General features: G+C 43.3%; 1 protein-coding gene across 3 annotated transcripts in view; it reads right to left on the reverse strand.

Moving 5' to 3' along the window:
- Window positions 1–826: 826 nt before the first annotated feature.
- Window positions 827–11,106, reverse strand: part of LOC138952481 (xanthine dehydrogenase/oxidase-like) — a 51,564-nt gene continuing 41,284 nt past the window's right edge. For all 3 annotated transcript variants that reach the window (XM_070324159.1, XM_070324158.1, XM_070324157.1), the window contains exons 30-35: window positions 10,964–11,038; window positions 10,467–10,522; window positions 9,244–9,445; window positions 8,148–8,315; window positions 7,568–7,735; window positions 827–1,802 (exon numbers count right to left, since the gene is read on the reverse strand). In XM_070324159.1, coding sequence (XP_070180260.1) covers window positions 1,749–1,802; window positions 7,568–7,735; window positions 8,148–8,315; window positions 9,244–9,445; window positions 10,467–10,522; window positions 10,964–11,038 — 723 coding nt within the window. In that variant the 3' untranslated portion in view covers window positions 827–1,748. The remainder of the gene's footprint in view (window positions 1,803–7,567; window positions 7,736–8,147; window positions 8,316–9,243; window positions 9,446–10,466; window positions 10,523–10,963; window positions 11,039–11,106) is intronic.

The raw sequence follows: 11,106 nt of genomic DNA on the forward strand, positions 1-11,106 counted from the left end.
GTGTGTGTGTGTGTGTAGTATGTGTGTGTGCAGTGTGTGTGTCACTGTGAGTGTGTGTGTGTGTGTGTGTGTGCGAACGTGCGTGCGTGGGTGTGTTTGTGACTGCGTTTTAGTTTGTGTGCGCGTCAGTGCGTGTGTGTTTGTCTGTGTCTATATGTGGTTTAGTAGGGGAGACCGGGGCTAGTCCGCCTACTTTTATGCTTTTGGTAGCATAACTGGCGAGTTTGATGAACTAGAAGACTGATTTTTTTTTATTTTACATCAAGACAAATGTGTAGCTGATATCAATGTGCAGACAGTTTTTATGTGCGCATGAACATTTGTTGTACATACTGCTTACGGCGAACATGCCCCATGACAAGTAGGCGGACTTGCCCCTGCACGGGCAGGCAACTCTAGTGCCAGATAACGAGCACAACATGGGAAGGAAGAAGCAAAACTTTCGTCAGAACTCGACCTTAATTAACGCACTTTCACTCGACACCAAGACTAAGTATTTGTTCTCAGAGGTAATGCATCAAAACCTAAGTCAACTCCTATGCATTCATTTTACAAAAATGAAGAAAAACACTTTTTGTGATCTGTACTCACGATATATGGGCGCGCAACCTCTGAACTTCTGCAGGATATGGCGGGAAGAAGGGACACCACTCCCACATGGTGTGAATGACTAAAAGGTGGTAAACGTAAGAATAAACAGACAAAGACGGATGTGCCCCGGGGGCGGACTAGCCCCGGTCTCCCCTAGTAGGTACAAGACTAGTAGTGGGCAAGCTTTATACACACACGCACGCACGCACACACAGTCAGTCAAACAAGCACCCGATCAGTGGGAAAGCTTTTTTAATTCCCTTCAATATTTAGGTTCAAAAATGCCAATGACAAAATACAAAAGAATGTCGAAAGAATGTAACACAAATCGGCGTCAGTCTTTTTTAGACATGAATCTGCAATCTTTACCATCGAGAATAGATGGAGTCACCATCAGAGTCACAGTTATGGCAGATGTAAACTGGACTGTTTCCCACACCTGCACATTCTTCATGGCGAACATGCCCCATGACAAATAGGCGGACTTGCCCCCGCACGGGCAGGCAACTCTAGTGCCAGATAGCGAGCACAACATGGGAAGGAAGAAGCAAAACTTTCGTCAGAACTCGACCTTAATTAACGCACTTTCACTCGACACCAAGACTAAGTATTTGTTCTCAGAGGTAATGCATCAAAACCTAAGTCAACTCCTATGCATTCATGTTACAAAAATGAAAAAAACCACTTTTTGTGACCTGTACTCACGATATATGGGCGCGCAACCTCTGAACTTCTGCAGGATATGGCGGGAAGAAGGGACACCACTCTCACATGGTGTGAATGACTAAACGGTGGCAAACGTAAGAATAAACAGACAAAGACGGATGTGCCCCGGGGGCGGACTAGCCCCGGTCTCCCCTATTTCATAAAACAAATTTGAAACTGCGATGAAAATGTGAACAATTACAAAATGATTAAAACCTTGACCTGCCAATGCAAGATGATGTTTTAGATTATTAACTTCTTAAAACTATTCTGATCTGCTCTAAATAATGAACACACGCCTAAAGAAATGACCAGTTGGATCAGTGTGGGCTAATACAGCCCGTGTTCCCCACAACACGGTGACGGTTCAACATGAACAAAAGGTGCGCCGCTGTCTGTTGCAATCACCAATTGACATGTATGCGGCAATCTCCGCAGGACCGCCTGTCACATTACAAGTCCACGAACCAGTGAGTCTTGCCGCTCTTCTTCTCTGCGCCTTCATACTGAAAATACATCAGAACAAAATCAGGATCGAAGCTGATCATAGACACATAAACAGACAGTCAACTGTCAGACTGATAGACCGACGGACAGACAGACAGACAGATAGACAGACAGACAGAAAGACGACGGGCGCAATGGCGTGGTGGTAAGACGTCGGCCTCCTAATCGGGAGGTCGTGAGTTCGAATCCCGGTCGCTGCCGCCTGGTGGGTTAAGAGTGGAGATTTTTCCGATCTCCGCCCAGGTCAACTTATGTGCAGACCTGCTAGTGACTTAACCCCCTTCGTGTGTACTCGCAAGCACAAGACCAAGTGCGCACGGAAAAGATCCTGTAATCCATGTCAGAGTTCGGTGGGTTATAGAAACACGAAAATACCCAGCATGCCTCCCCCGAAATCGGCGTATGCTGCCTGAATGGCGGGGTAAAACGGTCATACACGTAACAATCCAATCGTGCAAAACAAAAACAACCCATGAGTGAACGTGGGAATCTAAGCCCATGAACGAAGAAGAAGAAGAAGAAGACAGAAAGACAGACAGTCAAAGGTCAGACAGACAAACAGACAGACAAAGGTCAGACAGACAAACAGACAGACAAAGTTCAGACAGACAAACAGACAGACAAAGGTCAGACAGACAAATAGACAGACAAAGTTCAGACAGACAAACAGACAGACAAAGGTCAGACAGACAAACAGACAGACAAAGTTCAGACAGACACACAAAGTTCAGACAGATAAAGTTCAGACAGACAAAGGTCAGACAGACAGACAGAAAAAGTTAAGACAGACAGACAATCAAAGGCCAGACAGACAAACAGACAAAGTTCAGACAGACAAACAGACAGACAAAGGTCAGACAGCCAAAGGTCAGAGAGACAAAGGTCAAACAGACAAAGGTCAGACAGACAAAGTTCAGACAGACAAATTTCAGACAGACAAATTTCAGACAGCCAAACAGCCAAAGGTCAGACAGCCTAAAGTCAGACAGTCAAAGGTCAGACAGACAAAGGTCAGACAGACAAACAGACAGACAAACAGACACAGTTCAGATAGACAAAGGTCAGACAGACAAACAGACAGCCAAAGGTCAGACAGCCAAAGGTCAGACAGCCAAAGGTCAGACAGCCAAAAGTCAGACAGACAAAGATCAGACAGCCAAATGTCAGACAGCCAAAGGTCAGACAGCCAAAGGTCAGACAGACAGCCAAAGGTCAGACAGACAAACAGACAGACAAACAGACAGACAAAGGTCAAACAAACAAAAAGCCAAAGGGCAGACGGACAAAGAGATAAAGAGACAGACAAACAGACAGACAGAAGGACAAACCGACAGACGATCAAAGGTCAGACAGACAAACAGACAGCCAAGGGACAAACAGACACAGAGGGATATGTACAATTCCACCTCACTCTGAGACTGAAAAGCAAAGAGATATAGGTTACACACTCCGAGTTCTAAATATCGTGCATATTTTCCCTAGCCTCTGGCGAGGTAATACCTGAAAATCTACCCGAGGGAAAATATGCACGATATTTAGGACGAGGTGTGTAAGCTTTTTATCCCATTACTCCGACGTTTTCATTAAAAAACACCACTTTTTGACACAAACTCTGCGAGTGCCTGTTTTCTGCTGGCCAAACCTTCAGCGACCGCAAGTCGTGTCATCAAATTCATGTGCGAAACGAGTCCCCTTTTGTCTTTTTGGTAAACGGGCCATAAAACGTCTGCTTTTGTATTTCGTCATCAATACTGCTTTAGAAAACGAATTACAGAGATTGCGCAGTTCAATGCATTTGAAACTGTGCAGTTACCGGCCGGTTTTAGTCGGTGACCCAAGTCGGTTGTCAGAGGCATTCGCCAAAAAGACTGCGTGTGTGATTTTACAAGCGATGAGGATGATTGCTGAATTTGTGCTTATTCGAGCTGTTGTGCTTCAGTGTTCAAATTTGGATTACTTACTTCTTCAATCGTCATTTTGGTGAGCCTTACATTGATGTCTGTCGTTCAGTCTTAGGCCAGTAAGTTATCTGTACTGTACTGCGGTAGTTTTGTTCTGCTGGTCTATTCAATGTAGGTCAAAACTTGTAAATTTATCTATCTGCCTGCATGACCTGAACCTAGACACCGTTGTTTACTTTAAAATTGAAAAATAACACACGCAAGATCATATCCGACCTTCTTCGCCACCTTTAATTTTAACCGTATCTCCAACTTTGTAAGTGGCAATTTCCATGTTGCTGGCCAACTTGATCAGTAAGCTTAGCCGATGATTCTGTCGGCAAACGACAGATCTGCAGCAGACGACAGATGGGACAGCCTTGTTCTGTTGAACCAGATTTAGCAATCAATGCTCTAAAAGCGATAGCAAATGAACACAACTGTAAGCATACTGTTTTAGTTTAATTCTTATTTCGTCGCTCAGGATTTTGAATCAGGATTTTGTTGTCGGGATTGATCTAAGCGGTTGCCTATGAAGAGTAGGGGAAAGGCTCCTAATATGGACCGGCTCCTAATATGGACCACCTCCTGTTCTGACAAACTAACGGCGCTAGAGCGCTCAAAACAATTTCATTCGCTTTATTCACCCTCTCTGGATAAGTTGCACATGTCAAAACTGTTGCAGAAACACAAACCTCAAAACCGTTAGGCTTTTTCGCTTTTTTTCACTTTTGGCAGGGTTCACTCTAAATTTGCTGCCTAAAACGGACTCGTTTTTGTCCACAGCCAAAGCTTTTATCACACAAAAATGGCTATATATGACAGCTAAGACCGTATTTGTTACATTTTGGCAGTGTTTACCCCGAGTTTCTACTGCAAACAAAAAATAATAGCAAAACCTCAAAGTATGTGTGAGTCCCCTAATATGGACCACCTTCAACAAATCGAAGAAAATAAAAGCTAAAGGCAATTTTAATTAATTCATTAAGAAGCTTGCTGAAAATAACCTATAACTAGCCTTCGAGATTTCAAAAAAATATAACAAATAGTCTTTTTTTTGTGGAAGTTGATAATTTCACTTATTTTCACTCTGTTTTTGATAAGCTTCTTCAGTTTCCTGGTGTGCTTCAAATAATGCTCTCATCAACCCAAAACAGATAAATCTAAAGCATATTTGAATTAGTCTGACTTGCACACTAAGTTGTATCATGTTATTTTGAAGTATAGGGGGCTTTTTACAGTGAATCGTGAAGGCCGCTTCACTGGTCCATATTGGGCGCCCAGGCTCCTAATATGGACCATTTGTGATTTTTTCTGTATTTAATTTTGGCTGAATGTCTATCAAAGCTATTTCACTCTAATTAGGCCTAACGGTTAACCTAAGAGAGAAGGACTACCAACCACAAAATAAAACTTCTTCGCAAAAAAACCAAGGTAGTTATCAGCAATAAACAAAAAGTGGTCCATATTAGGGGCCCTTCCCCTACTAGAGTTGTGCGCCTTGAATCACTCTCTCTCTCTCTCTCTCTCTCTCTCTCTCTCTCTCTCTCTCTCTCTCTCTCTCTCTCTCTCTCTCTCTCTCTCTCTCTCTCTCTCAGACACCGCTTCGGCCAACTCATACTCTTCACTCAGCTCTTTTCACCCCAGCAGATTATGTGTATTCTTTGTTGTTTTCTTTATTTCTTCAATGTTAAAATGTATGTAGATCGTTAGCTAAACGTGAGTTCGACTTTTATACCGCAGAATATCTCAATCGTTTTGCTATAGAAAGTAGTCCCCGAGTTAACGATAAAAATGCAGATGACCTCTATAAATTATTCAATTGTACTCTGAGATCAAAGACAATGACCAATGACAGGTGAGATCGAGACTCGGTTGTGATGGATTATCCATAATAATCACCTCCTCAGCTAACAGAGACAAAGAGGCAGGTCATGGGATCAGAAACATTACCAATCGACCATACCATTTTACAGACAATGAAGGTATTTGTCCTTACCTAGCTTGTACAATGTGAACTCTTTTCAAAGAAGTTTAACGATTAGAACCTAAAAACTATTCTCGTACCAGAGTCACACCCATCTACGGCAAAACCCCCCTTTTTAGACCTCCAAATCGGGCGGGGATGTAGCTCAGTCGGTAGCGCGCTGGATTTGTATCCAGTTGGCCGCTGTCAGCGTGAGTTCGTCCCCACGTTCGGCGAGAGATTTATTTCTCAGAGTCAACTTTGTGTGCAGACTCTCCTCGGTGTCCGAACACCCCCCGTGTGTACACGCAAGCACAAGACCAAGTGCGCACGAAAAAGATCCTGTAATCCATGTCAGAGTTCGGTGGGTTATAGAAACACGAAAATACCCAGCATGCTTCATCCGAAAACGGCGTATGGCTGCCTAAATGGCGGGAAAAAAACGGTCATACTCGTAAAAATTCCACTCGTGCAAAAAACACGAGTGTACGTGGGAGTTTCAGCCCACGAACGCAGAAGAAGAAGAAGACCTCCAAAAATGTTAGTTGAAAATCAGGTCTTAAAAAAGGGGCGAGTCTCAAATTGGAGGTACATTTTCAGAGATTATGTACAGGAACATTTGAAAAAGCAGGGTCTCAAAAGAGCGGTAAAATGAGCATGAATGTGCCTTGTTATACCTTTTTATATTTAGTCAAGTTTTGACTAAATATTTTAACGTAGAGGGGGGAATCGAGACGAGGGTCGTGGTGTATGTATGTGTGTGTGTGTGTGTGTGTGTGTGTGTGTGTGTGTGTGTGTGTCTGTCTGTGTGTGTGTGTAGAGCGATTCAGACCAAACTACTGGACCGATCTTTATGAAATTTGACATGAGAGTTCCTGGGTATGAAATCCCCGAACGTTTTTTTCATTTTTTTGATAAATGTCTTTGATGACGTCATATCCGGCTTTTCGTGAAAGTTGAGGCGGCACTGTCACGCCCTCATTTTTCAACCAAATTGGTTCAAATTTTGGTCAAGTAATCTTCGACGAAGCCCGGGGTTCGGTATTGCATTTCAGCTTGGTGGCTTAAAAATTAATTAATGACTTTGGTCATTAAAAATCGGAAAATTGTAAAAAAAAAATAAAAATTTATCAAACGATCCAAATTTACGTTTATCTTATTCTCCATCATTTGCTGATTCCAAAAACATATAAATATGTTATATTCGGATTAAAAACAAGCTCTGAAAATTAAATATATAAAAATTATTATCAAAATTAAATTGTCCAAATCAATTTAAAAACACTTTCATCTTATTCCTTGTTGGTTCCTGATTCCAAAAACATATAGATATGATATGTTTGGATTAAAAACACGCTCAGAAAGTTAAAACAAAGAGAGGTACAGAAAAGCGTGCTATCCTTCTTAGCGCAACTACTACCCCGCTCTTCTTGTCAATTTCACTGCCTTTGCCATGAGCGGTGGCCTGACGATGCTACGAGTAAAATGGCATTGCGTTCAGTTTCATTCTGTGAGTTCGACAGCTACTTGACTAAATATTGTATTTTCGCCTTACGCGACTTGTTTGTTATCATCACGAGCTTAAGTTTCCTTTTGTTGTCAATTTTTAATTTTTCTAAAATTTCATCATTGTGTGTCTGTGCGTCCCAAGGACAGATTGCAAGAAAAGGCGTAGCCTTAAATCTTAATCCTTGTTAAATAGGCCTAAAGTTCAAATTTTGCTTAAAAGTACATCCAAATATTGTAGAAAATATATGCAAGTAGTCATTTTTCATTTTTCATGCCACCTCTCCCCTTAAAACAGACGGTCTTAAAAGGGGGGGTTCCACCGTATTGCCACACATTCCCTGTGACTCACCAGACGGGTGAACCTGTCAGAGCAGGCCATGCGGATGCGGGCGGGGGTAGCCGGGGTGTTGAGGGGGACGAAGGGATTCAAACCCTCATCTATTCGGGCAGCGCGCACTGCGTCGTACACAGCACACAGCACGGAGGATGCCAGCAGCATTGGGGGCTCTCCGATACCCTGTGGAAAAAGACAAAACCTTAACATTAAAGTGACAGGTTTAGTGATAATTTTGTACGTTTGAGGGGGTTGAAGCAGAAGAAGAACTAATGTATCTGTTCCTGTGTTGTCTGTTGTCGTGTCAGCTGTTCGTACCAAAGCAGGGGTCTCGCGGCTGGAGGTCCTCAACATGATTTCAGAAGTACAATATCATACAAGAATACTTTATCATTTCTATAGAAAGAAATTCTGTTTGGGTGTTTTCACACTTAAACGTATCCACCCCCCCCCCCCCCCGGCCCCCTCCCCCTTTACAAATCTCTCATTGACCATTCGGACGCTGTGACCTTGGAGGAATAGACCACACACACACACACACACACACTCACACACACACACACACATACACACACACACACACACACACAGTGACCTTGGAGGAGTAGACAGCCTTGGTGGTACCGGACTCTCTGAGCAGCGTGACGTTGAAGGACTGGGGGATGTTGCCCACTGCAGGGATCTTGTAGCTGCCCGGACCCCTTGTCAGCAAATTGCCGTCACCCTGCACCTTGTACTGCTCTAACATCAGCAGGCCGTAACCCTGGTAACACAGTATTCATAAGTAGCTATGGTAATTAACATATTATCCATCAGTAACCATGGTAAAACATGATCAATACATTTCTTTCTACATTTGGTGTTTAACGTCGTTTTCAACCACGAAGGTTATATCGCGACGGGGAAATGGGGGGAGATGGGATAGAGCCACTTGTCAATTATTTCTTGTTCACAAAAGCACTAATCAAAAATTTGCTCCAGGGGCTTGCAACGTAGTACAATATAATTATTACCTTACTGGGGGAATGCAAGTTTCCAGTACAAAGGACTTAACATTTCTGACATACTGCTTGACAAAAATCTGTACAAAAATTGACTATATTCTATACAAGAAACACTTAACAAGGGTAAAAGGAGAAACAGAATCCATTAGTCGCCTCTTACGACATGCTGGGGAGCATCGGGTAAATTCTTCCCCCTAACCCGCGGGGGGCTGATCAATACATCGTCGCCATGATGGCAACACTTGATATAAGTAGTTACGTTATTGTAGCTGCTCGGACCTGTGGTAATCATCAACGTGCACCTTGTACTGTTCCATGATAATGTTGTTTTACACCCTCAAGGTCAAACCATTAGAGGCATGTTCCCGGAAGTGACCCCGACTTTGGATGACTCATGCAAGTGTATGCGTGTTTAGGTGTAATCAGCTAAGCTTCCTCCGCTTATGGCAGAATGAACGAGGTCTTTTAAGTATCGCTGTGGTAACACTGGGTCGGGATATGGATAACGTCTCTCAATCTGCACATTAAGTTGACCCGTGTCCGTCCCGGTGATGACGATGACGACGACGACGATGACGACGACGACGATGATGATGATGATGATGATGATGATGATGATGCTGATAATGATAATGATAATGATGATGTCGCCAACGCCGACGATTCTATCACCTAGATTTGACTCACCTGTATAAATCCCCCCTCAATCTGTCCGATGTCGATGGCGGGACTGAGACTCTTGCCGACGTCCATGACGATGTCGGTACTGATCACCTGGTGGTCACCTGTCAGACAGTCCACCTCCACCACGGAGCACGCGCTGCCAAAGGTGAAGTACAGGTATGGCAAGCCCTCACCTGTCTTGAGGTTGTAGCCCACACCTGGCGGTCTGTGGGGGGGGGGGGGGGGGGGGGGAGAGGGGAGAAGGGTTGGTGGTTAAAAGCTGCCTTCATCCTTCTCGTTCCTTTATTTATAAACATGTAGCAGTAGTTTTTTTTTTACTTGTTTATTCTTTAGCCATTGTAGACTAGTCCCTCTTTAGGGTGAGGGCCAGACCACTACTTACTCTATTACCCTCGTTAAATAAACAATTGTCCTTGTTCTTGTTCTTGTTCGTGTTAGGTTTCATTTGCATTGTGTACACAATGTCATGTATCTTCTTTTACCAGTGTCGAATAGCATTCAAATGCCGAAGAGATGATAAACAATAATAACCATAGTTTATTTAACCTCTTAACTGCCGGAAGAATGTTGTCAAAAATTCAATTAAATCTCATAACATTCAAATTTAAACAAAATTGGACCAAAACTGAGAAAATGGGCTCCAGGGGAGGCAATCATCTTGCTGAAAATTCACAGGGTAGTATACCACGGTTGTTTCCCTTGTCTCAGTGTTGATATTTTTCATGATAGCATAAAACGTACCTGATACGTATGGTGGCAGTCAAGGGCAAATGGTGTTTTAAGGCGCTTTGAAGTATTGTAAGATTCACTCCACAGAAGTAACCTTATTATCATTATTATCATTATCATTTGCAACACGATCTTTCCAGCGTTTACATTTGATACGAACACCTTTTCACTTGTTATATACAAAACAACTACACCCTGGCTGGCTCTGTGCAGAGTGGCAATTCTTTTATGATGAGCTAGAGGTTTATGTGTGGGGTTTGTGGCATTTGGCACATGTTTTCGTTGGACAAGGTACTGACACAGACACACTCCGGCTCCTCTCGCTCTGTCACATCAGTTAGACAATGCCCCCAACTCTCTCTCGGAGTCTCTTACACACTCAATCTTACGCACAGATACACTCATGCACACATAAACAAATCGACGCCAAAACACAAAGTCAGAAGTACTCTTTCTAACCTCGTCCGAAAGACTGAAATGCACGGTAAGTAACTTACTTGTAGAATCCGGAAGCAGAGAGAGAAACAACTTTTTCAAAGTAGGCTGCTGCTATCTGAAAAAAAAGAAAAGAAAAATCTAAACTGTGCCTGACCGTTATCAAAGTATGAAGACGTTTAGCTTTAAAGCAAAATCCAAACTTTATTGCTGTCATAGTCTATGTGACCCCACGTCCCAAGCAAGTAGCCTACGCATGTGCGTATGTGACACTCCCTCCCTCATGATACGACTGTGTGCGTATATGTGTGACTGTGTGTGTGATTGTGTTTGCATGTGTGTGTGTGTGTATGTGTGTGTGTGTGTGTGTGTGTGTGTATGTGTATGTGTGTGTGTGTGTGTGTGTGTGTGTGTGTCTGTGGCTGTGTGCGATTGTGTGACTGTGTGCATGCTTGTGTATGAATGCGTGCGCTTGTTCGTGTATGTGTGTGTATACTGGCGGGTGTCTGTGCGTATGTCTTTGTACAACGCCCCATCAGCGGAGTGACGGTTGCCTTACGGTTTGTTCCCAGGTGTAGTCAGGATGCTCTGCCTGTATGGGTTTCAGTCGTTGCTTCAGGGTGTTGCACGCATCCTGGGAACACACAATCATCACTGCATCAAAGCAAACACACAATCATCACTGCATCAAACCAAACACAC

Source organism: Littorina saxatilis, linkage group LG17 (assembly GCF_037325665.1).
Source record: "Littorina saxatilis isolate snail1 linkage group LG17, US_GU_Lsax_2.0, whole genome shotgun sequence".
Classification (NCBI taxonomy): Eukaryota; Metazoa; Mollusca; class Gastropoda; order Littorinimorpha; family Littorinidae; genus Littorina; species Littorina saxatilis.